The sequence below is a fragment of the Hypanus sabinus genome, chromosome 1, assembly GCF_030144855.1.
Source record: "Hypanus sabinus isolate sHypSab1 chromosome 1, sHypSab1.hap1, whole genome shotgun sequence".
Taxonomy (NCBI): domain Eukaryota; kingdom Metazoa; phylum Chordata; class Chondrichthyes; order Myliobatiformes; family Dasyatidae; genus Hypanus; species Hypanus sabinus.
The window spans coordinates 78,596,646-78,623,614 of record NC_082706.1 but is presented as its reverse complement, the minus strand read 5'-3'; the positions used below and the strand labels follow the sequence as shown (position 1 = coordinate 78,623,614).

Below are 26,969 nucleotides of genomic sequence, written 5' to 3'. Positions count from 1 at the left end.
CTATAGCAAGAGTTTGGACAAACTTGAATTGTTTTCTCCGGGGTGGTGGAGGTTGACAGGACAACTAATAAGTGTTTATAAAATTGTAAGAGGTATAGAAAGACAATGAATTTCTTTTTCTTTTTAGAGTAAGTCTATACATGTTTGTGAAAGATAACATCACGCTTGGCAAACTTAATGGAATATTTTGAAGATACAGAACAATAAAGTCCTACAAAATAGAATAGCTTGCAAAATTAAAATATTTGGGATTGGGATTAAGGTGATAAAACAACTGAATTGCTTGGTCTTTTCCTGCATGGCAGGCAGCAACAAATTGGGTACCACTGGGATCAGTGCTATTCCTAAATATTAATAATTCAAATGAGACTATTAAATGTGATATCTCAAAGTTTATGGATGAAAGCTTGTTGTGAATGCAATGCTCAAGGTGGATGCAGCGAAACTCTAGGTTGATGCAGTCAGGATGAAGGATTGGGCAGTTACATGGTGGGTAACTGTCAGGTTACACATTTGGTAGCAATTCAATGCAGATTATTACCTGAACAACAATAGAGTAGGAAAGGGGAAAGTGAATAGACACCTGAAAGGTTAGCGACTGGAAGGATATTGGTCAAGGCCAGGCTGTCTAGCCCTGAAATACATGGTCTAAGGACAAGGGGTAAGCCAATAAAAGCAGCAATAAAGAGAAAATTCTACTCACAGATAGTGCCAAACTTATGGAACTCCACCACAGAAAGCTGAATCACAAAGCCCGGGACAATACAGTACAGATCTGGCTCATGATGGCGTGCCAATCTTAAGGTCATAGCATCAGAGAGCAATACAGTATGGACAATAGCCCTTTGGTCAATGTGTCCATGCCTACCACTTTGACCAGCTTGCTCATTCCAATTTCTTGTATTTGACCCATAACCTCTAAACCCCGACCCTCCTTCTGGAACTTCACCAGTAGCTAATGATGAAGCAAGTATCTCCGCAAGGGCCTCTGCAATTTCTTCTCTAATCTCCAAAAAAATCAGAGGATGTAGTTGGCCAGTTTCTGGAGATTTATCCACCTTCATGCTCTGTAAGGCTGCAAATGCCTCCTCTCTGGTAACATGAATATGCTCCAAAATGTTACAATTACTTCCATTATCCCTTGAGCATCTTAGTAAACACCAAAGAGAAACTCATTAAAAACCCTAGTCATCTCCTGTGCCTCAGGACAAAGCTGATTCACCAAAGGGACCTACTCTCTCCAATATCTTTCCAATCAAATAGTTTTACCCAATCAACCTCTGCTAGGATCCTAATTTCCCCAAAGTAAGTCACGTGGACCTGTCCTATCCTTTTTCATCAGTATCTTAATTAATAGAATTATGGTTGCTAAATTGTTCCCTGATGATCACCTCAGTTACTTGCCCTGCCTCATTCCCCAACAGGAGATCCAATATTGAATCCTCCCAAGTTCGTCCCTACATAAATATTGACTCAAGAAAAGTTCCTGGACACATTTACAAATTTCACTTTAGGCAGGTCCTTAACAGTCTTTGTGTGGCCCAGTCAATATCAGAGAAGTTAAAACCTTCCATGAGTGCAAGTTTATATGAAAAATCTTCCTCCAGTATTTCAAACATGCACCCCTTCCCCCATTTTCTTCATATTCATGCATTTCCTTAAAAGCCTCTTAAATCCTGCAAAATTGCCTGCTTTCATCACTACCAATGGTAACCCATTCCTCAGTTACCATTCCATTCCAAAAAAAAGCGTCCCTCACATTGCCTTTTAACTTCTTTCCCTCTAACCTTAAAAGCATATCCTCTGGTTTTGAAATAACTACCTAGAGAAAAAATCCTGCCTTCCCCTCTATCCTCTTAGAAACCTCTATCAGGTCATCCTTCAACCTCCAATGTTCTGGAGGAAAATCTTAAATTTATTCAATCCGTCCATATGGCTCATAACCTCTAATGCAGGCAGCATCACAGTACACCTATTCTGCACTCTCCATATCCATCCTATAATGGAGCAACCAGAACTGCATGAGATTCTCTAAGTGTGGTCTGACTGAAGTTTTATATAACTGCAGCATGACTTCCTTACTCTTCTACTCAACATCCCTACCAACAAATGCAAGCATGTCATACATCTTCTTTACCTCCTTATTCAGTGAACTTTGGGACCTGGACCCCAAAGCTGATAAGTGGCCTACCATTAACTGCAACACACTCAAAATGCTAGAGGAACTCAGTAGGCCAGGCAGCATCTATGGAAGAGCACAGACATTGTTTCGGATTTTCAAGTACAGTCAGATTTTCTCCTGTTTGTGATTGGACTACCATTAACTGTATACTTTCTTCTTTCATTTGATCTTCCAAGGTGCAGAACTTCACACCTGTCTGGATGGAACTCCTCCTGCATCTGTAACTGATCTATATCCTGCTGTATTCTATGACAGCTCTTTATGCTGTCCACAACTCCACCAATGTTGGTGTCATCAGCAAACTTGATAATCCACCCAACTATATTTACACTCAGATTGTTGATATATATCACAAACAACAGAGTCCCAGCTCTGATCCTTATGAAAAAGCACCAGCTTCCCAACCCTACTCTCTGTCTTCCTTGGGCAAGCCAGTTCTGAATCCAAACTTGCAATTCACCCTGAAATCCATGGATCTTTATCTACTGAATCAACCCATGAGGGCCTTACTTAAAGTCCATGTTGATAATGTCCACTGCCTTAGTGTCATCATGCACCTTTGTCACCCCTCAATAAACTCAATCAGGTTTGCTAGCCCCACACAAAATCATGCTTACTCTCCCTAAACAGGGCATACTTGTTTAAAAACATCTGTTGATACTCAAAATTGGTAGACATGCGTTGTGAGCGCAGTGACCTTTTAAGAAAATGGAAGGGGAAAGATGCACCAGTATACAGGTACGAATGAAATGCAGAGGCTTTAGACATTCCAGCCCCCACTCCCACTCCCGGCTATCCTGCAGGAAAATATATGGTTAGAGCAAGATTGCAGTACCAGAGGGACATCAGGGACTGATGCTTCACTTTTCTTCAAGGAAACGTGGCTAACTTTCACCATTTCAGATGCAGTGCTACAGCCTGATGGCTTCACCTTTCTTCACAAAGGCAGGACGCTAATTAGGTCACACAATTTGAAAAGTCTGATCACCTCATGTACTTCTATTTCTGGCTTATAAGCAAAGACTAAAGACCACAGCTCCAGTGCTGAGGACCAAGAACATATGGTCAAAGGAAGTGGATGAGCTCTTACAGTACTGCTTTGAGTCGGTGTACTGGACAATAGTCAGAGATTCATCTTCTAATATGAATGAACATGCCACTGTTGTCACCGACTTCATCAAGACCTATGTAGCCTTCGAGAACATACCAGACATATCCAAACTAAAACCCGTGGATGAACCAGAAGATTCATAGACTGCTGAGTGCTAGGTCTGTAGCATTCAAGACCAGTGATCCAGAACCCTCCAAGTTGTCTAGATACAACACAGAGAAGGCTACTTTAAGAGTGAAAACACAATCCTCACTGAAATTAGAAATGGAATCAGATGCACATTCTCTCTGGCAGGGTTTGCAGGCCATTACTTCCTACAAAGTGAAACCCAAGATCAAAAATGGCTGTAACAATTCACTCCCACGAGTTCAAAGTCTTTTATACATGCTTTGAAAGGGAGAATAAAACTACACCTGAGCAAATTCCTGCAGCATCTGGTAACCCAAGTAACCTGTCTCAAAGGCTGCTGTCAGAATATCTTTCAAGAGCGTGAACCCTCTCCAGGCGTCAGGCCCTAATGGTGTACCTGGGTAGGGCACTGAAGACCTGTGCCAACCAACCAGCAGGAGTGCTCAAGGACATCTTTAATCTCTCACTGCTGCAGTCAGAGGTTCCCATCTGCTTCAAAAGGGCAACAATAAGACCACTGCCCAAGAAGAGCAGGGTGAGCTGTCTGTAAGATGGCAATGTGCTCAGATGCCAACCAAATGTGTTTTTGTTTATCATAAATGTCTTTTTTATGTTCAGACTGTATAAGCCACTTGTAGGCAGTGTGGTGAAGATGACATTGAACACACTTGCATTCATTGCTGCGGGTGCTGATTTTTCATTACAACTGCACAGGTAACTAGTGAGACTACAAAAGGCATTTAGACATGTCCATGTGAGATATCACAATCTTCAATATCTTCAATATCACAATCCCAACCAAACTCCAAGACGCAGGACTCCCTCTGCAACTGGATCCTTGGTTTCCTGAGCAACGGGCCACAATCAGTAAAGGCATCTTTTCCATGTTCCATAAGGCTACCTCTTCAGCCCCTTACGATATCTCCTATTTACTTATGACTGTATTGCCGAATTCTGGTCCAACTTCATTTATAAGTTTGTGGATGAAATCATGGTAGTGGACTGGATCTCTAACAACAAGACAGACAGCAGGACTGGGACATGACGTCAAGACAACCTTTCCCTCAACATCAGCAAATGAAGGAGTTGGTCATTGACTTCAGCAAGTGGGGTGAAGTACATGGCCCTGGCTGTATCAATTGTGCCGTGGAGATGGTTGAGAACTTCAAGATGTATAACCAACAATTTGTCCTGCTTTAGCCACATGAAGGTTGTGGCCAAGAAAGCCTATACTTCATCAGAAGGCTAGGAAAATTTGAAATGGCAGTGATAATTTTTACCAATTTTTGCAGCAGAGAAAGCATCCTATCCAGATGCAACACAGCTTGCTCTGCCCAAGATAGTGAGAAACTGCAGAAAGTGGTGAATGCAGACCAGTCCATTCCGCAAGCCATCTTCCCTTCTATGACTATCTTACTTCCCACTGCCTTGGGAAAGCAGCCAAGATTATTAAGCAACCATCCCACCCTGGTCACCCTCTTTCTTCCCTCACCTGTCAGGGAGAAGATACAAAAGCCTGAGAGTACAAACCACCAGACTCAAAGGCAGTTTTATCTCAATGTTATTAGACTCTTCGATGGACCTCTCACACATTAAAGGATAAACTCTTGAAGTCTTAATCACCCTTTCTGTGTTGTCAGAGCCCTTGCACTCTATTCGTCAACCTGAACTACAACTTCTCCATAGCACTACATGTGAATCCAGTTTTCTTTTCACTACCTTTATCTCATGATGTATGGCATGATCTGTTTGGATGGCATGCAAAACAAGAAGGTTTACACTGTATCTGAGTACATGTGGTGAAAACAAATTAATATGAATACCAATAGCAAATAAAGACAAATGGGATTAGCTCAGGTAGACAGCTTGGTTGATATGGGCCAGTTGATCTGAAAGGCCTGCCTTCTTGTTGTGTAAACTCTATGATAAGCCAGCTGTGCTTCAGTTACAAGGTAGTCTGTTTATTTCAACTGAAAACATCTCTAAGGGATGTAGCTACCTAAAGAATGTATAATATATGTGAGTAACAGTTCAATCACAACACACACTGGAATAATAGCATGCAAAGAACTATAAAACAAAAAAGAAAGAACAGATGGTATAAAGTACGGTTCCCACAGCAAAGCTTTCAAACGTCTACCACAATAAATAAAGTCTGCAAATGCCTGAACATTACCTCAACAGAGCCTGTACGGCTTCTTCATACAATTCACCACAATACAGCATTTTGAGAGCCATTTCAAAATTGCACAGTTGTTCAAAACACCTTGCAGATTGTCTGTAGCACTGAGCTCGTCTGTACATGGCAGCTGCTTCTCCCACCTGAAAAAGAAACAGGAAAATAACCCTGAACATTAAATAATAATCATAAATTGTTGCTGCTGCTTTTAGTTTCAATTTAACAAGGATAGTGCTGTCAGTGAGGCTGCCTATTCTCAAGATATTTTGAGGTGGCGTACATCTGTGATTAGCTGAAATCAATGATGGCTCCAGATGAAGAGCCTTGGTTTCCAACTTCAGCAGTCGATTTCCCTCCATAAATGCTGCCTGACCTGTTGTACCTCCAAAGTTCGTGTGCTGCTCATATTCTAACATCTGCAGTCTCCTGTCTCAATGTAGTGAAAATCTTGTAAAACACTGTATGAAAAACACCTCCAGAAATCTATTTCAGCAACAATGATTTATAAAGATGAGGCAAAGACAGGGTGTAAAATGCTACTGAATGACAAGATTGAGGAAAATGCAAAGTATTTTGGAAACTTGGGGGGCGTGGCATTGCTAATCAGGGATAGTATCACGGCTGCAGAAAAGGAGGAAGTCATGGAGGGATTGTCTACTGAGTCACTGTGGGCGGATGTCAGAAACAGGAAAGGGGGTAATAACTGTACTGGGTGTTTTTTATAGATCCAATAGTAACAGACATCCAGGAGCAGATAGGGGGGCAAATTCTAGAACAGTGCAATAATAGGATTGCTGTGATGGGTGATTTTAATTTTCCGACTATTGACAGACATCTTCTTAGAGCAAGGGGTTTAAATGGGGTGAAGTTTGTTAGGTGTGTTCAGGAAGGTATCCTGACACAATATGTAAATAAGCCAACTAGAGGAGAGGCTATACTTGATCTGGTATTGGGAAATGAACCTGGTCAGGTGTCAGATCTCTTGGTGGGAGAGCACTTTGGAGGTAGTGATCACAATTCTACCTCCTTTACCATAACGCTGGAGAGGGACAGGAACAGACAATTTGGGAAAATGTTTAATTAGGATAGGGGGAAATATGATGCTATTAGGCAGGAACTTGGAAGCATAAATTGGGAGTATATGTTCTCAGGAACTGCATGGCGTTCAGCATAGGTACGTTCCATTGAGGCAGGGAAAGGATGGTAGGGTAAAAGAATCATGGTGTACAAAGGATGTAGAAAATCTAGTTAAGAAGAAAAGCTATAAAAGTTTCAAGCAACCAGGTACTGTTAGACCTCTAGAAAATTACAAGGGTGCCAGGAAGGAGCTCAAGAATGAAATTAGGAGAGCTAGAAGGGGCCAGGAGAAGGCCTTGGCGAGCAGGATTAAGGAAAACCCCAAGACATTGTACAAGTATGTGAAGAGCAAGAGGATGAACCGTGCAGCAATAGGACCGATCTGGAGTGATAATAGAAATGTGCATGGAGTGAGAGGAGGTAGCTGAGGTACTTAATGAATACTTTGCTTAATTTTTCACCAGTCAGTAGATAAAGGGTTTCGGCCCGAAACGTTGTCACTACCTCCTCCCATAGATGCTGTCAGGCCTGCTGAGTTCTACCAGCATTTTGTGTTTTTATTTAAACTGTCACTGCATGAGCTTTGTGTGCACAAGACAAGGGTGGGGTGTGGAAAAGGGGTGACCAATGCCTGGGTTGATAGCTTTACTGCACGAAAAACGGCACTCTCTTTAGCGTGGTCACAGTCGGCGACTTTAACTGGGACTTCGGAGGACGTGGAAGATACGACGGCATCGGCACTGGGAAAACAAAGCAACTCTCTCTCTCCAATCTACTCAATTCAATATCACAAACTGAACTGACTTCATACCTATACCCTCATAAGACTGTATCATTTATCACCTGAGTTCATGAGAAGTTTGGGAACTTTATTTACTCATTTATATATGCCTATACTCTGCTAACCTGTTTGCCTTATCTTGTTTTATATTACTTTACTACGCAATTACTAATAAAGTAGTGCTTATAACAGAAGACTCAGACTCCAGGTGTGTTCCATTTTTGCCGGTCCTTTTTAACCCGTTACGGGGTACGTTACACCAGGCTACTGTGGGAAGTGAGGGAGGACAGTGACCAGTGGTATTCCGCAACAATCTATACTAGGACCCCTCCCCTTTATGATTTTTATGAATGACCTGGATGAGGAAGTGGAGGGATGGTTAGTAAGTTTATTGATGACACAAAATTTGGAGGTGTTTTGGATAGTCTGGAGGGATGTTAGAGGTTGCAGCAGGACATTGATAGGATGCAGAACTGGGCTGAGAAGTGGAAGATGGAGTTCAGCCTAGGTGAGTGTGAAGTGGTTCATTTCAATAGATCAAATTTGAAGACAGAATATTATATTAATGGTAAGACTCGGCAGCGTGGAGGATCAGCGATACCTGGGGTCTGTGTCCTAAAGACACTGAAAACTGCTGCGCAGTCGACAGTATTGTTACAAAGATGTATGGTGTGTTGGCCTTCATCAACCGTGTGACTGAGTTCAAGAGCCGTGAGGTATTGTTATAGTTATACCTTAGTTAGACCACACTTGGAAGTACCATGTTCAAGTCTGATCACCTCACTACAGAAAGGATGTAGATGCTGTAGAGAGAGTGCAGAGGAGATTTACAAGGATGTTGCCTGGATTGGAGAGTGTGTCTTATGAGAATAGGTTGAGTGAACTTGGCCTTTTCTCCTTGGAGCGATGGAAGATGAGAGATGACCTGATAAAGGTGTATAAAATGATGAGAGGCACTGATCGTGTGGATAGCCAGAGGCTTTTTTCCCCAAGACTGAAATGGCTAATGCGAGGGGGCATAGCTTTAAGGAGCTTGGAAGTAGGTACAAGGGGGATGTCAGAGGGAAGTTGTGTTTTTTTTTTACACAGAGAGTGGTGGGTGTGTGAAATTCACTGCTAGTGACAGTAGTAGAGGCGGATACCTTAGGGACTTTTAGGAGACTCCTAGATTGCTATATGGAGCTTAAAAAAATAAAGGGCTACACAGTGGGGAAATTCTAGGCAGTTTCTAGAGTAGGTTACCTGGATGGTACAACATTGGGGCCCAAAGGGTCTGTAATGTGCTGTAGATTTCTATGTTCTATTTTGTAAGAATATTAAAGGGACAAGACTATCTAAGCCATGAATAGGTCTTATTACCAACCAAAACAGCAAACAGTGCTTGTATAGCTGGGAGCCTTAAATTAATACTCCTCCAGTTTACTAGGGAGAACAAGATACAAGAAAGTAGAAGCTGGAGAGAACAAGGCTTTTCAAGCCTGCCCCACCATTGTTAATTAACAGTTAACTAATGCTGGCCTCAACACTCTGTCATTTCCTCATGATTCTCATATCCTCAGTCTGTCAAATCTATTTCAACCTTAAATATATGTAATTATCTAACCTTTGTTATTTATGATATATATCAATATCTGAATGAAAGTAGACAGGTAGATTCGCAAATTTGTGGACGACAGCATAAAGAATACAGTAGGATCAGTTACAGATACGTGCAGGGAAGTAGCAGATGGAGTTTAACCTGGATAAAGTTCTCCTTTCATTTGAGCTGCTAAATTAAAATTTCCTTTCATTTGGGAGGTCAAATGAAAGGAGAAAGCATACAAATAATGGTAGGCTCTTTAACTGCATTGAGCTACAGAGGGAATGTTGAACCACAATGCACTGAATGGGGCTACACAAGTGGATAAAGTAATAAAGAGGGTGCATGGCACACTTGTCATCATTGTTAGGAGTGTACAGTATTAAAGTAAGGAAGTTATTCTGAAGCTACATAAAACTTCAGTCTCACTTCACTTGAGTGCTGCCTAGATTAGAGGCTATGAGCTGAAAGGAAAGGTTGGCCAACTAGGGTTGTTCTCTCCAGAGCGTCAGAGGTTGAGGAGAAAGCTGTTAAGAGGTTTTTAAAATTATGAGAGGTGAGACAGTCATGATCTTTTAACCAGGGTAGACATGTCAATCACTAGAAGACAAGCTTTTAAGATTAGGTGGGGGAAGGTTAAAGTCAATTTGAGGGGCAAGCTTCTTATGCATATCGTGGTAGGTACCAGGTGCAGTAGTGGAAGCAGATAGTTCAGTGGAGTTCAACAGGCTTTTAGATCGACACGTGAACTTGTAGGGAATAGACAGATATGGATGATACAGACAGAGTATGACAGCACAGAAACAACCCCTGAGGCTCATATAGTTCATGCCAAACTATTATTCTACCTAGTCACATCAACCTGCACCTTCCCATGCATGTACTAATCCAAACTTCTCTTAAATATTGCAATCGACACACATCCACCAATTCTGTTGGCAACTTGTTTCACACTCTTACCACTCTGAGTGAAGAAGTTCTCCCTCATGTTCTCCTTAAATATTTCACCTTTCACCCTTAACCCATGACATCAAGTTCTGGACTTACGCAGCCTCCGTGGAAAAAGCTTTACTCTATTTATCCTTCTCATTATTTTATATATGTCTATCAAAGCTCCCTTCATCCTCCTACACTCCAGGGAATAAAGTCCTAACATATTTAACTTTCCCCTATAACTCAGGTCCTCAAGTCCCTACAACATCCTTGTAATTTTTTCCTCCACCACCAATCATATTGATATCTTTCCTGTAGCTTGGTGACTAGAACTGGACACAATATTCCATCTAAATTAAGCCTCATCAATGCCTCATACAACATCAACATAACTGTGGCGACCCACTTCCAGCGCACTCGAACTGGCTCACAAAGTGGCGCACACCAGCATTGAGGCCGATCCCAAAGAGGGCGCCAAGCCTGCTTCACCAGCAAGGGGAAAAGCCTGTGCGCGGGACGGGACTACAGCATCAGGAAGGCTTTAAAGCGAGGCCGCGAAGTTTGAATAAACCTCTTTTGCAATTGCAGCTCACCGACTACGTGTCATTATTTCAGCGCTGCGTGTAGCACACCACTACATAACATCCCAATTCCTAAGCCAAATGACCCTTATCTACCTGTGATGCCACTTTCAAGGAATTATGGGTCCGTATTCCCAGATCCTTCAGTACTACCACACTCCTCAGTGCCCTTCTGATCACTGTCTACCCTGGTTTGTCCCAACTCAATACAACACCTCACCCTCGTTAAATTCCATTTGCCATTCTACACCCTATTTTGCAGCTGTCCACTCACTATGCCTTCTATCTTGGTGTCACCTACAAGTTTGCTTATCCGGTTTACATTATCATCCAGACCGTTGATATAGACGACAAAGAGGATATTTAGTATATGTTGGCATCATAGTCAGTACAAGATTGTAGGCTGAATGGTCTCCCCAGTGCTATACGATGGTCTGGGGTTGGTGGGAGCTGTACAAGTGCCTGAACTGGAATGCAGCTAAAACCCAAGTAGAAAGGTATGCACCAGCTGTTGGGGAGTTTTTAAACCATTTGATTGGGGGAAGACACACAGCTGGGGGTGAGATTCCATTACACATGTAGAAAAAACAAAAGTAACATTAGTCCAAGAAAGCCTAGCAGACATGGGCAAGATTAGGAACATGAGAGGACTGGAAAACTAAATGGAATCTATTTTAAAGCACTGAGCCTGACATGTGAGATGGATGAATATTAAGCCGCACAGGAGAATAATATATCATTGCTATCTTTGAGATAGCAAAGCAAGGCAGGACTGGCAATTCAAACCATCTAGAGTATAGAAGTTTGACAAATGGTGGAGGCACATGCTTGGAAGGAGGGATATGGTATTAAAAAGGTGCAATGTGAAACTTATTATCCGATAAAACAAAGATAAATAAAGATGCAGTTGATCATATACCTTTCCTAATTTCTCAAGCAATTCTGCACAGAGTTTGAACTCCTTTGCATTTCTCAAACATTTCAGCGAGAGTTTTGGAACCTTGCACTCCAGGTAAGTCTTAGCCAGTTGAAGGTATTCCATCTGAATTTCCCTGGAATGTAAAAAGAAGCATTTTTATTCATTCCTCCTTACAGGGGAAAAATAACTTTTACTGAAGTTTTACTGAAACTTTTACTTCAGCAATTCACAAAATCTGTAAGAAAGATGTCATTCCAAACCCCATAGATTCAGTTCCAGTTCAGTATTAGTGTGTGCCAAGAAATCAATCATCAAGGTACTTATCCTCCAAGTACTTTGGTGATTATCAGTCAAAGGGAATTTATCCCTAATGATATGCACTATTGTGCAGCAAAATTGTCAGATGCATTTCAGAACTTTATCTCTGTAACTTCCAAACACATTTACAAGTTTTCTTCTTGCATTTGATATTGAGTATTTTCTCCTGGTAACATTTCTAACTACCTTATAACAGTATACCATTTTGAAAACTATTGGGGGGAGGGGTGTGTGGAAACAACCTGTCTGGCGAAAACAGTACCATCAGCTGAATCGGTGGCACCATGACTGGGTCAACCGTAAAGCAGGATAAAACACAGTCCAGGAGAGCAATACTCTCTAATCAGAGCACTGGCGAGCATTTCTATGGCCACCAATGGGATTTGAGGATAACCCACAGCCAGGGTCAATAATGTTTCTGAGTAGGCACAGGATATTCTGAAAGCGGAGGGTGAGCAACCAGAGGTTTTGCCGTACATACGTATCAACGCCATTGACAAGAAGTTGGCATAATGTGAAGATAATTTAGCAAGCTATGTAGTAAATTGGAACTTTGGAGTTGTAATCTCTGAATTACTGTGTCTCAAGCTAGCAAGATAGTGAATAGGAAGAGAATTCAGTTCAATGTATGGCTTAGAAGCTGGTGCAGTTGAAAGACATTCAGGTATAACATAGGAATTGGTACAGCACAGGAAAAGGCCACTTGGACCACAACATCAGCGCTAAATTTTTTCTGCCTGTAAATAATTCCATTCTCTGCATACTCACATGTCTAACACTCTCTTGAATGCCTTTATCATATCTGAATCCACCACTACTCTAGGCCAATAGTCCAGGCAACTAATTATCTGTGTTTAAAAAAACTTCAGCCGCACATCTCCTTTTAACGTTCCCCCTCCCCCACCTAAATGTGTCCTGTATTACTTGACATTTTTACCCATTGAAAGTTTCTCACTGACTACCCTCTCTATACCTCTCATGAGTTTCCAAACTTCACTCGGGTCTCCCTTCAACCTCCAACAGGCCAGAGAAAATAACCCAAGTTTGCCCTACCTTTCCTTATAGCCCATACCCTCTAATCCACAACTTCCTGTAAACCTCTTCCGCACCCTTTCCAAAGTCTCACATCCTTTATTTAATGGGGTGACCAAAATTGCACACAATACTCCAAGTAGGTTCTAAACAAATTTTTATACACCTGCAATATGGCTTCCTTACACTTATTCTAAATGCCTTGACCAACGAAGGCAAGCCTTTCGCAGCTTAACTATTTATGCGGCCACTTTAAGTGAGCTTTGGACTTGGACCCCAAGATCCCTCTGTACAGCAATACCCTGCTGTTAACTATATACTTTACATTTATATTTGACTTCCCAAAGTACAACACCCCACAAACAGAAATGCAAGCGGATTATGGAAAGGAGCAAAGAAAGACCCAACAGTGTTATCACTGTGGGTAACTTCAACTTCCCCAACACTGACTGGTAACTCCTTTATACAAAATGTTTAGATGGAGCATAATTTATTGGGTGTGTCCAAGAAGGTTTTTTGAAGCAGTATGTGGATAGTCCAACTAAAGAGACGGCTGCACTTTATTGCGTATTAGAAAATGAGCAAGACAAAGTGGCTGACTGGGGGGGATACCTGGGAAACTCCTTAATCTTTGAGATAGCTATGAATAAGGATAAAAGTGGACCTTGCAGGAAAGTATTAAATTGAGGTGGAGTGAAATTATGAGGGCATCAGACAGGAGCTAGGGAAAGTTAATTGGGAAGAGTTTAATTTTGGGCAAATCCACATCTGACACGTGGAGACAGTTTGAAATCCAGCTGTACGGGGTTCAGATGTCAGGACGTGGGTGACTAATGTTGTTCCTTTTTTCAAGAACAGAAATAGGGGTAACTGTAAATTTAGGCGGGCAAGTCTCATTTCAGTAGAAGGGAAAATAATGGAGAGAATTTGTAGGGATACGATTTAAGAGCACTTAGAAAGCACGGTCTAATTATGGACTGTCAGTATAAATTTGTGAGGGGAAGTTATGTCTTACTAATCTCACAGAGTGTTTTTAAGGAGTTGAAGGTGATTGAGGGAGGTAGAACTGTAATTTTTTTTTTTAACACCAGCTTTAGTAAGGCATTTCACAAAGTCCTGCATGGTACCCTCACCCAGAAAATTAGGATGGATGGGATCCACTGTGACTTGATCAAAAATTGGTTTGTCCATAGAAGAATGGGTATTGGTGGATGCGTCTAATGCTGGAGAGGTCTGTGACTAGGGGTGCTAGGTAGGGATCAGAACTGGAACCTCTGCTATTTGGCATAGCTATAAATGATTTGGATGAAAATGTGGCAGGGCGGGTAAATTGGCAGGCACCACAAAGGTAGCATTGTGGATTTCACAAAAGATTGGGATAGTTTCCAGCAGGATATAGATCAGTTGCTAATATAGGCAAAGTAGTTTTTGATAGAGGTATTTAAAATAATGAGGGGGATAGATCAAGTTGACGTGGATAGGCTTTTTCCATTGAGAGTAGGGGAGATTCAAACAAGAGGACATGACTTGAGAGTTAGGGGGGAAAAGTTTAAGGGTAACACGATGGGGAATTTCTTTACTCAGAGAGTGGTAGCTGTGTGGAATGAGCTTCCAGTAGAAGTGGTAGAAGCAGGTTTGGTATTGTCATTTAAAGTAAAATTGGAGAGGTATATGGATAGGAAAGGAATGGAGGGTTATGGGCTGAGTGTGGGCCAGTGGGACTAGGTGAGTGTAAGCATCGGCATGGACAAGAAGGGCCGAGATGGCCTGTTTCCGTGCTGTAGTTGTTATATATTATAGCAGATGGGAGTTTAATCTGGCCAAGGCGCTACACTTTGAGAGATTCAACATAAATGGAGAGAACACAGTTAATGCAAGTGGGTCCATGTATATATATGTCTCCTTAAAAGTGATTAGCAGTGAATTCAACAGACAGGAAGTTACAACTTTATAAAACTCTGGTCAGGCCACATTTAGCAAATTGTGATCAGTTTTGGTTGCCCAATTATGGATGTGGAGGCTTCGGTTAAGGTGCAGAGGAGATTTACCAGGATGCTGCTTGGTTTGAAGGACTTGCTATGAGGAGAAGTCAGACAAGCTGGGGCTGCAGAGGCTGAGGGAGGATTTGATAAAACTATATGTGCCATAGATGGGCAACCAGTATCTTTTCCCCAGATCTCAAATGCTTAGCACTGGAAGGCATATATTTATGTTGAGAGTGTGAAAGTACAAGTGAGATGTGTGGGGCAAGTTAGTTAGTTAGTCAGTTGTTTATTTATTTGATTGATTGATTGACGCACAGAGAGTGACGTTGGCCTGGAATGTACTGTCAGGGTGGTGGTAAAGGAAGAGAGCATAGGATCATTTAAGACAATTTTAGATAGGCTCATAAATATGCAGAAATGTGCAGGAAAAGGAATGCCATATAACTCTTTGACCCCACTTGGCTTTGGACCAACATTGTTCTGGCTGCTGTTTACTGATTACAGCTCAGCGTTCCACACTAGCATTCCTTCAGTATTAATCAACAAGCTTCAAAACCTGAGTCTCCGTTCCTCCGTCTGACTTCCACATCGGGAGCCATAGTCAGTGCAGATCAGGAATAGCATCTCCTCTTTACTGAGGATCAAGACTGGTGCACCTCAAGGATGCATGCTTAGCCTGCTGCTCTATTCATTCGACACCCATTAGTGTGTAGCTAGGTACAGCGCCAACACCATCTATAAATTTGTTGACGACACAACTGTTGTAGGCAGAATCTCAGATGGTGATGAGGAGGCAAACAGGAGTGAGATAATCAGCTGGTTGAGTGCTGTTGCAACAATAACCTTGCACACAACGTCAGTGAGACGAAGTAATTAGTTGTCTACTTCAGGAAGAAGTTGAGGGAACATACATCAGTCCTCATCAAGGGGTCAATAGTGTTCCTGGGTGTCAGCAACTCACAGGATCTGTCTTGGGTATAACTTATTGAAGCAATTATGACAAAGGCACGGGAAGAAGGTCGTAAACTCAGTCAGCTCTGTCATGGGCATCAGCCACCCGACTATCGAGGACACCTTCAAGTCAAGTCAATTCTCTTTTATTCTCATTTCCACCATAACTGCTGGTACAGTGCATAGTAAAAAATGAGACGACGTTTTTCAGGACCATGGTGTTACATGACACAGTACAAAAGCTAGACTGAACTACGTAAAAAAAAAACAACACAGAGAAAGCTACACAGGACTGCATAAAGTGCACAAAAACAGTGCAGGCATTCCAATAAATAATAAACAGGACAATAGGGCAAGGTGTCAGTCCAGGCTTTGGGTATTGAGGAGTCTGATAGCTTGGGGGAAGAGACCGTTACATAGTCTGGTCGTGAGAGCCCGAATGCTTCGGAGCCTTTTCCCAGTTGGCAGGAGGGAGAAGAGATTGTATGAGGGATGCATGGGGTCCTTCATAATGCTGTTTCCTTTGCGGATGCAGCGTGTAGTGTAAATGTCCATAATGGCGGGAAGAGAGACCCCGATGATCTTCTCAGCTGATCTCACTATCCGCTGCAGGGTCTTGTGATCCGAGATGGTGCAATCTCCGAACCAGGCAGTGATGCAGCTGCTCAGGATGCTCTCAATACAACTCCTGTATAATGTGATGAGGATGGGGAGTGGGAGATGGACTTTCCTCAGCCTTCGCAGAAAGTAGAGACGCTGCTGGGCTTTCTTTGCTATGGAGCTGGTGTTGAGGGACCAGGTGAGATTCTCCGTCAGGTGAACACCAAGAAATCTGGTGCTCTTTACGACCTCTACCGAAGAGCCGTCGATGTTCAGCGGGAAGTAGTCGCTCTGTGCCCTCCTGAAGCCAGCAACCATCACTTTTGTTTTGCTCACATTCAGAGACAGGTTGTTGGCTCTGCACCAGTCCGTTAGCTGCTGCACCTCCTCTCTGTAAGCTGACTCGTCGTTCTTGCTGATGAGACCCGCCACGGTTGAAAGGTTCAAAAAGGTGTCATCCACGATTAAGTACCCTATCAGCCAGGACATGCCCTTTTCTCATTAATACCATCAGAGAGGAGGTATAGGAGCCTGGAGACACACACTCAAGTACTTTGGAACCAATTTCTTTCCCTGACTTTACATTTCTGAACGGCCAATGAATCCATGAACAATACCTCACTACTTTTGCAAGTATATATTACAATCAGCTCTCCTTATCTGTGAGTTCTGCATCCGTGAATTCAACCACCCACAAATCGAGAAAGCCCAGAAATGCTCTTCCAGCACTTGTTGTTCGAGCATGTACAGACTTTTTTTTTCTTGTCATTATTCCCTAAACATTGCAGTATAACAACTATTTTACATATCATTTACATTGTATTAGATATTATAAGTAATCTAGAGATGATTTAAAGTATACGGGAGGATGTGTATGGGTTATTGTGGACTGGGATGAAAAAAATCGGAAGTTTTCTTACTAAGTAAGTAGGAACAGGTACATCCAGTATTATTTAATGTCAGTTAGTCAAACTTTTGTCTTAGTATATAGTATACATTTTACCTTTCTATGCATATAAAACACTTAAGAACATATGTTTCAGCGCCAGGCTCGGGAACGAAAGTTCCCGAGTGCGACCCAGTGACAGACCCCTTCCGAGCGTGCTCTCCACCTGTGCCTGGTTGATATGGAGGATCAAAAACTCAAAACCCAATAATAAAACCACTGCATTGCTTAGTAATAATTGTAGTTTTCATTGGGGCAGGGCCTTTCTCACTTTATCCTTAAATTATTCTGATCGTTGACCAACATAGTCTAACGCTTTTACAATGACCGATGGCATTTCACCTCTTTCTGATCGCTTTATTATTTCCACTTTATTTTCAATCGTGATTGTGATTATTTTCATGAACAGAAACACTGCGAATTCAGAGCTCTGTTGCCAGGTCCTAATGTCCACCACACTGAGACAGGTTAAATAAGGTCTGGGGTTCCGCTGGGTCCTAAGATTCACCGCATTGAGACAGGTTGAATCAGGGACTTGAGCATCTGCGTTTTTTGGTATCTGCGAGGGGTCCCGGAACCAATCCCTTGTGGATAAGGAGGACTGACTGTATTGCAATTTAGTATTTTTATGTACTGTACTACAAAATAACAAAGTTCATGACATATGTTTGCAACAATAAACCCAATTCTGGCCCCATGTCTTAACACAGCAGTGAGAATTGCAGAATATTGAATATGCCAGCAGAAAACCACTCAATCATCACATTGTTGCTGTGTATGGACACTACAAAATGCACTGCTGTTACTCACCAATTTACTATGACATGACTTACACTACCATAAAAGAAAGGAGCAGCAGGTGCCTTAGAAGGTCACCACCAACAAGTCATACACGATCCTGACCATGAAATGTATTACTGCTCAACTTCCTGCCTCCTACCCAACAGCATCTTACCAGGACTGCAGCAGTTCAACAGAATCTTTCAAGGGCAATTAAGGATAAGCAATAAATGAGAACCTTGCCAAAGATGATCATTTTCCCTAAAGAAATAAAGTAAAAAGCTCATGGCTAGATTTGAATTAAACCAAATTAGGAATTTCCAAACAAGGAGGTTGATCTACTGGCTGGTAAAACATATACATACAAAAATGTACCAAAGCAGCTTTGAGAGGGGAAAGTTGGGGGTGGAGTTTCAAGATGGCGACGTAGACATCTGCCTTTTAGGCGCTCTTCATTTTTTAAGCTATAATCACCCTTTAATCAAATCTTTTCGTACTTAATCACATGGGTTGATATTTACAATTTATTTCTTTTTTAAAATAATATTTGATTTAATTTTTTCAAACTTAAAATGTCTGTACCTAAGAAATCGTCTAAAGACCCTATATCTCTCGATGCAATCTCCAGTCTTCTGGATACTAAACTGGATACTAAACTTGCAAGTCTGGAAAATAAACTTACTGCGAAAATGTCTGAGCTTGAAGAAGTCGTTAGATCATTTGATACCAAGCTTCAATCGCTGGCAGCAGATATTGAACGGCATGAAGAAAAGTTTGCTGCTCTTGACAAGATAATTTGTGAAAAAATACGTACAATCGAAACTTTGGAGGAGAAGGTACAATCGACTGCTAAAATAGTGGAGCAGAATAAGTTTAAAATCACCGATCTTGAAAACCGATCTCGCAGACAGAACTTGCGTATTATTGGATTTCCCGAAAATGTTGAGTCTGGTGACTTAACTGAATATTTCTCTAACTTATTGTGGGAAATTTTTGGCGAGGACGCTTTGCGGGTTAAACCTACTATTGATCGTGCCCACAGAGTTTCGAGATTTTCGGCTGCGAGAGATAAGCCACGAGCTGTGATTGTCCGTCTCCATTATCCTCGGGAGAAAGAGCTTTTAATTCGATTAGCTCGTCAGAAAGGTATGATTTCTCACAGAAGCAACAACTTTCGTATTGTTGAGGATTATTCATTCAAGGTGATGAGGGCGAGAATCGCTTTTAAACTGGTGATGGCAGAGATTCATTCGATTGGACTTAAACAAGCTTTAAGATACCCAGCGAATCTCAGAATTACGTTGAGTGATGACAGTCAGCGCTTCTTTAATACTCCGGAAGAAGCAAAGAAATTTGTTGAAGAATATCGATCTTCTAATACAATTTGAACTATGTGTTATGTTGAAGAATTTTTGGAGAGAAGACGCCATTCCGTTTTTAGGCTTTAACTTATGAAGCTGCGGTATAGCTTTTTACTTTGGTCTGTAGACCTGGGTTTTTTTTATTATCATGATTTACAGATGCTCTTTTAATTTTACTATAATGTCTTTTTTCTTAATTAAGTTTTTTTCCTCTGGATTAGATATACATGTTAAGACTTTGTAATAATGATTTATTTTTTAAGATGGCGTTTCTTTTTCCCATAAGACTTTGCTTTCCGTAAGCGTTTATTCGCCTGTATTTGAGAATGGGACGAATGTTTTGAATTTTTGGACCTTTTTTTTATATATATTGTAGTGGTTATTGAATCCTTTTTTAATCTTATTTTGATGACCTTTTTTTAAAAAAAAAGATTGGCGAATTTACATTTATATTCTGTAATATGGTCCTTTCAAAATGTCGTTTCTTCTTCCCATAAGTCTCTGTTTTTGAAACGTCATTTTCTTATATTTGAATATGGAATCTTTTTTTAAAGGCATATTACACTATTTTAAACTTCAATGGTTATCCTTTTTTTAATTAATGATTTTTTGCTTTTTTATATTATTTTTTCATTTTGATTGATATATATTATTTCTTTTTACAACCCTGTATTTATATCTGGGTGTTATATAGTTTCTCTTTTCTTTCTTTTCATGAAGTTGCCATCTTGAAATGGGGGTAATATTAGTATTAGTTCGTGCGCCTGCCGCTTGGCTTTTTTTCGAGGGGTTGGGGGAGGGGGGAGGGATCTTTTTTCACGCTTTTGCTTTTTATTTTTTTGCTTTTAGTTTATGGGCCGACTTTAAATTATTAATATTGTTGAGGTGTCATGTTCTCCGGTTGCTCCTGAATCATTTTTCCTTCTTCCTGAATTATGGGTTATGTGTCTTTTTAACCTTTTACGATATATACAACTAATATTGGCATGATGGATAAGTCTATTAACTTTATCTCCTGGAATACTAATGGTTTAAATCATCCGATTAAACGTAAAAAAATATTTAAAGTATTCCATAGACTAAACGCTATTATTATTTTTGCACAGGAGACCCAAATTAGGAGGGAGGATAATCAACATTTTTTTAGGTTCTGGAAGGGTCAACAATTTCACTCGAATTGTACCGCCAAAATTAGGGGTGTGTCTATTTTTATAGACCCCTCAATTTCGTTTACACATCATGAAATTATTTCTGATCCACAGGGCAGATTTTTGTTGATAACTGGTTCACTTTTTAATCGAAAAGTGGTTCTAGTTAATATTTATGCTCCAAACTTTGACTGCCCTGAATTTTTTAAATGTTTATTTACTCCCCTTCCTAATCTAAATGAATATATGTTGATAATGGGTGGAGATTTCAATTGTTGTCTGAATCCTTTGATGGATAGATCTAAACCTATCCGAATTCTTCTGAATAGATCAGCCTTACTTATTAATTCTTTTATGGTTGATTCAGAAATTACCGAAATATGGCGGTTTTTGAACCCTAAAGATAAAGAATTTTCGTTTTTCTCACATGTATATCACAGTTATTCTAGAATTGATTATTTCCTTATTGATCATCGTTTATTAACGGATGTTACTGATTGTAAATATGATTCTATTACTATTTCGGATCATGCACCTTTGAAGTTATCTATCAAGATTTCGGACTTTTCCAATAATACTAGATCTTGGAGACTTAATGCTACTTTGCTTCAAGATCCAGAATTTATCACCTACATAAAACAGCAAATTGACTTGTTTTTCTCAACAAACTATACTGAAGAGATTGACAGAGGAATACTTTGGGACTCTTTTAAGGCTTTTATCCGTGGACAAATGATCTCATACTCCGTCGGTAAAAGAAAACAAAGATATTTAGATATTGCTTTATTAGTGGATAAAATTAAAGAAATTGATAAGATTTATTCCGTGACTCCTACCAAAGAACTTTATAAGAAGAGAGTCGAGCTTCAAATGGAGCATAGCTTATTATTATCTTCTTCAATTGAGAATCAATTAATTAGGACCAGGGCTCAATTTTATATCTACAGTGATTGAACTGGTAAACTGTTAGCTAACCAATTAAAAGCTATTTCGACTAAGCGACAAATTATTAAAATTCGTAAACAAGACGGTAATCTACCTACTGATCATAAAGAAATCAATAACACCTTTCAAGATTTTTATAAATCTTTATATCAATCAGAATTTGATGGCGATCTGTCCATGATGGATAATTTTTTTAACAATTTGAATATTCCCAAACTGACAGATGAAGATTGTAGTTTGTTCGATGCTCCTATCTCGATGGCCGAAATAGGAGAGGCTATCTCATCAATGAATTCAGGGAAAGCTCCTGGTCCTGATGGTTATATTATAGAATTTTTTAAAACTTTTTCTTCTTTGCTTTCCCCTTGGTTATGTGAAATCTTTAATGATGCATTTGCTAAGAAGAGATTACCTCAATCTTTTTATGAAGCTACTATCTCTCTAATTCTTAAAAAAGATAAGGATCCTACTTTATGTGCATCTTATCACCCTAAATCACTATTAAATGTAGACTCTAAGATTCTTACAAAAATTTTAGCCATTAGGTTAGAAAAGGTACTATCACAGATTATTTCAGAAGACCAAACTGGTTTTATTAGGAATTGGTATTCCTTTTTTAATGTTAGAAAATTGATTAATATAATTTATACTTCATCACCCACAATCCCAGAATGTGTTATTTCATTAGATGCTGAAAAAGCTTCTGATAGAGTTGAATGGACATACTTATTTAACGCTTTGAGATATTTTAATTTTAGTCCTAATTTTATATCATGGATCAAACTAATATATTATAAACCTGTTGCTTCTGTTCTTACAAATAATTACAGATCCTCTTTTTTTCAATTATCTCGTGGTACGAGACAAGGTTGTCCCTTAAGTCCTTTATTATTTAATATCACATTAGAACCTTTAGGAATTGCTATTCGTGAATCTCCTAATATTTTTGGTATTACTCGTAATGAGAAGTTATACAAGTTATCACTTTATGCTGATGACTTGTTGTTATATATTTCTGATCCTGATAGGTCTATTCCCGCTATTTTATCCTTGTTGGCTCAATTTGGTAGTTTTTCTGGTTATAAACTAAACTTGGATAAGAGTGATTTATTCCCTTTAAACGTGCAAACTTTATTGAATGACAGGATACCATTTAAAGTTGATACTGATAACTTTATCTATTTAGGTATAAAAATTACCAAGAAATATAAAGATTTATTTAGACTGAATATGCTCCATCAAATCCAACAACTTACTACAAGATGGTCTCCCTTAACCTTATCATTAGTTGGTCGGATTAACGCTATTAAAATGATGATTTTACCGAAATTTTTATATTTATTTCAAGCTTTACCAATTTTTATTCCTAAATCTTTTTTTGATAACATTGATTCAAAAATTTCCTCATTTGTATGGCAAAATAAAAACCCCAGGTTAAGTTAAAAGGCAATTACAAAAATCTAAAAAAGATGGTGGTTTAGCTTTACCTAACTTTAGATTTTACTATTGGACGAATAATATTCGTAACTTAATATATTGGAAATTAGATTTGGATTCACCATTGTGCCCACAATGGGTAAATTTAGAATGCAATGAGGCACAGGGATATTCCCTATTCTCTGTTCTTGGTTCTTCTCTTCCTGCTGATTTAGTTAAATTCAATAAACAGATATCCAATCCTGTTGTCAAACATACATTACGAATTTGGTTTCAATTTCGTAAGTTTTTTACTCTGAAAAACTTTGTTCTTGATAGCCCTATTTTACTTAATTTGTTTTTCAAACCTTCTTTGACAGATCAAGCTTTTAGCATATGGAAAAGGAAAGGTATAAAATGTTTTCGTGATTTTTTTTTGAAGGTAGTTTGATGTCTTTCGACCAACTTTCCAACAAATTTAAGTTACCTAAATCTAATTTTTTTAGATATTTACAAATCAGAAATTTTCTACATAAAGTTCTATAATCTTTCCCCAATTCAACTTCAATGGATTTCTCAGATTTGATTTTTACCTTAAATCCTTGTCAGAAGGGATTAGTGGCTTTTATTTATAATATGATTATGAAGATACAACCAGAAATATCAGGTAGAATTAAACAAGAATGGGAAAAAGAACTTCAATATATCAACAGAAAAATGGGAAAAAATTTTACAAATGGTTAATTCTTCTTCTATATGTGCTAAACATGCTTTAATACAATTTAAAATTGTACATAGAGCTCATATGTCTAAAGATAAACTTGCTCGATTCTATTCTCATATTAACCCTCAATGTGACAGATGTCATTCAGATGTGGCTTCATTGACCCACATCTTATCTTATTAGTAATGTAATTTCAAGTCTATTGCACTTATAACCTATTCATTATTATGTTATGTTTTTTTAATATATATGAAATTCAATAAAAAGATTGAAAAAGAAAGAGAGGGGAAAGTTATTCAGGACCAAGCAGAAATAACCATATTTAATGTACTGAAGCAGAATACAAGTGTTGATTCTTGATTTGCGGTCAGCACAGAGAATGATGCACCACACCATAAAGATGGACACTAATATTGCCAATACGAAAACAAACAGGGCTTACCTTGAGCTTTTTTTCTTGACTTGTACATTGAGAACAGCATCATGAGCTTGTGCTAGTTTCTCTTTTTCGAACTCTCCACCCTTCTGATAGCATTTGGCAGCAACCTATGAAGTTATAAATGGAGCTTATACACATCGCAGGAAATTGACAACGCAATTTTAAGTATATGTTAAACTTGACCCAAATATAAAACTAATTTTCATGCTACTGGACAATTAAAACGCTACATGCATTAACATATTGAAAACTATGTGCCTCAACAGAATAAAATTACCTTCAATAATCATCCTCATTTTAGCAAAAGAGCCATAAATGCAATGAAACACCAAAGTGCTTTGAAACTGGAGAAAGTAGCCACTAGCTCAGTCAAAGATGCACGTTTAAAGAACATCTTAAGAAATGTTAGAGAGAATTATGGACAGAATTCCAGAGCTTCAGCCACCAAGGTTATTCTTAGAGCTGCTTCTAACTTTGCTGCTAGAACATTTCACATTGCAAAGTCATTTTGTGTCAGTAGTTATCTTTCTTATCAAATATTTGATAATGCTTTCAAATGGTTGAAAATGCTGGAAATTGTACATTAGAGCTGATACTGACAAGCTGCTTCCATCATGCCATGTCGAATTTAAGCAATTGTAAGCTCTCAGATCTTTTTTATGGACCTTTCATAGTAACTGCATTCAGAAAGTTTACTTCACTGCACACTGGTGAAATTGAGAGTAATTTTTGGTCCTAGTATATAATGTGAGAAAGGCAGAATGAGGAAGTACATGAAATATACAGCCAGTCTGATCAGAGAAATTACTACTCTATTTCACCATCCATCCAGGACTAAACATTGCTCTTCAGTTTGTTAAAAGGAATATTAGCTCAAGTGAAGTAATTTCTGACTTTCAGAGCAACTTTTTTAACACTAATTTATCAGTTGTGAATTAAACAAGGTGGTGTTGGCTTACATTTTATTTCAACACGATACAATAAATTCTAACATTTTACTGAAGTATTGGTTAACCTGTCTATTTCGTGTGACAAATGAAAATAAGGAATCTAATTTGTGATAAGTTGATCCGAAAAAGGCTTCATTTTTATCTCATTTTCACAATTCCACATAGACAGATCCTGAGCAGATTCCATCAATTGTTGAAGGAGGCAAGGGGAACTTTCAGTCCAAGACAAAGATGTAGTGAGGACATTGACTGATGTTTCTTATGCTCTGAATTGATCAAAGTGTTTGAGTAATTTGAGAAACAGTTTGGCAGTTGCAAAATGCTTGGAGGAGCCAGAGACTTTCAACACCTGAGGCACTTCCCCAGGTCCTTCTAATACTTGGAGATGTCCATTTCATTACTTCTTTTTACAGGACTCCTTAAGGTTGTCATAGCCAGTGGTGGTAGTGGGGATAAGCTCCCGCTACCTATTAAATGCCACCAATGTGTCTCAAATGTGTCTCTGACAACCAACTTCAGCTCCCAGTCTTCATGTGTGACTCAGCTACTAAGCCAGGGGTTCCCAATCTGGGGTGCAAGATGGAATTTCAGGGGGTGCGACAAAGAGTGGCTTGTGCCCTTGAGTGACGAGTCACGAGTCGTCACTCAGCCAACTGCCAGTGTGCCTTGAGAAGTGGTAGTAACATTTGCCCCAAGCACACTCCAGTCTCCCGCTGCCCGAGTCGAGAGAGCTGTAAACTCACTCCAGTCTCCCGCTGCCCAAGTCAGTGTTGAGGATTCTCATCAGTGTTACCTGGGAGTGACACCTCAGAGTTGAGGAGTCTCATCAGTGTTACCTGGGAGTTATGCCTCAGAGTTGAGCAGTCTCATCAATGTTAGCTAGAAGGTTACATCTCAGAGTTAAAAATCATCTCATAATGCCAAAATCTTTATACATTCCAAATCAATCATCTAGTAATGACTTCGCATTAAAACCAAACCCACAGACAGTAGGTAAATTATTCAATTATAAAATTTTAAAAACCAGCTGAAGTCATTCATTCCTATTTGTCTCAATGCATTGAAGAAGCTTTTGAATTTCAAAGGTTTTTTTTCTCTTAAAAGTTTTTTTTTCTTGAATCACTGATAATTTTGAATTGTGTTAGTTGAGGAGGTATCATGGTTAACACCGAGGACTTTGAATCATGTGATGTGATTTGAATCATCTCCGGTAATCATCGGAAATAGGTGTGTAAACTCAGTAGAGTGTAGCCTAATAAGTCGCGTCGTGTCCCCGTAGCATTTCCATCTGACAATTTATCTTGGCGTAACCGCAGATAGTATTGTAATATAATATTCAAAAGTGCATTTTTCGCGATACTTTGCTACAGGCATGTCTGGTTGAGTAAAGCGGTCAACCCTGGCTTAGTCAGATAGTTTTTCTCATATTAGCTCATATTTTTCTCTTCACCCTTAACTCTTCATTAACACTTCATCATGTCAAAAAGAAGGAAATGGAATGATGAAATGGTTTCACTTGCACTGCACTTGCACTGGAAATGATGGCTTGCAAAAACCCCAATGCATTCTTTGTAGCATTGTGTTTTCCAACTCAAATCTGAAGCCATCCAAGCTTCAAGAGCACTCCAAGAACAAGCATGGCGGAACTGATGTTGAAAGACATGATGCTGGGTCATTGAAAATCAAAAGAGCTCGTTTTGATTCACAAGGAACTCTTCCAAAATTAGGTTTAGTTTCTGTTGAAAAACCACTACTACTTGCTTCATACCAATTGGCATATAAAGTGGCCAAATCCAAGCCCCATACAATTGCAGAAGATCTCATCAAGCCATGTGCACTGGAAATGGTAACAATTATCCTGGGCAAAGAAGCAAGAAAAAAATTTGAATAGGTGCCCCTATCA

The 26,969-nt window shown here is 39.5% G+C and overlaps 1 protein-coding gene across 5 annotated transcripts in view; it reads right to left on the bottom strand.

Annotated features, from left to right (window-relative positions):
- LOC132394773 (TPR and ankyrin repeat-containing protein 1-like) overlaps positions 1-26,969 on the bottom strand; it is a 179,656-nt gene that overhangs the window by 22,577 nt on the left and 130,110 nt on the right. For all 5 annotated transcript variants that reach the window (XM_059971183.1, XM_059971193.1, XM_059971207.1 and 2 more), the window contains 3 exons: positions 24,120-24,223; positions 11,472-11,604; positions 5,599-5,744 (listed from right to left, as the gene is read on the bottom strand). In XM_059971183.1, coding sequence (XP_059827166.1) covers positions 5,599-5,744; positions 11,472-11,604; positions 24,120-24,223 — 383 coding nt within the window. The remainder of the gene's footprint in view (positions 1-5,598; positions 5,745-11,471; positions 11,605-24,119; positions 24,224-26,969) is intronic.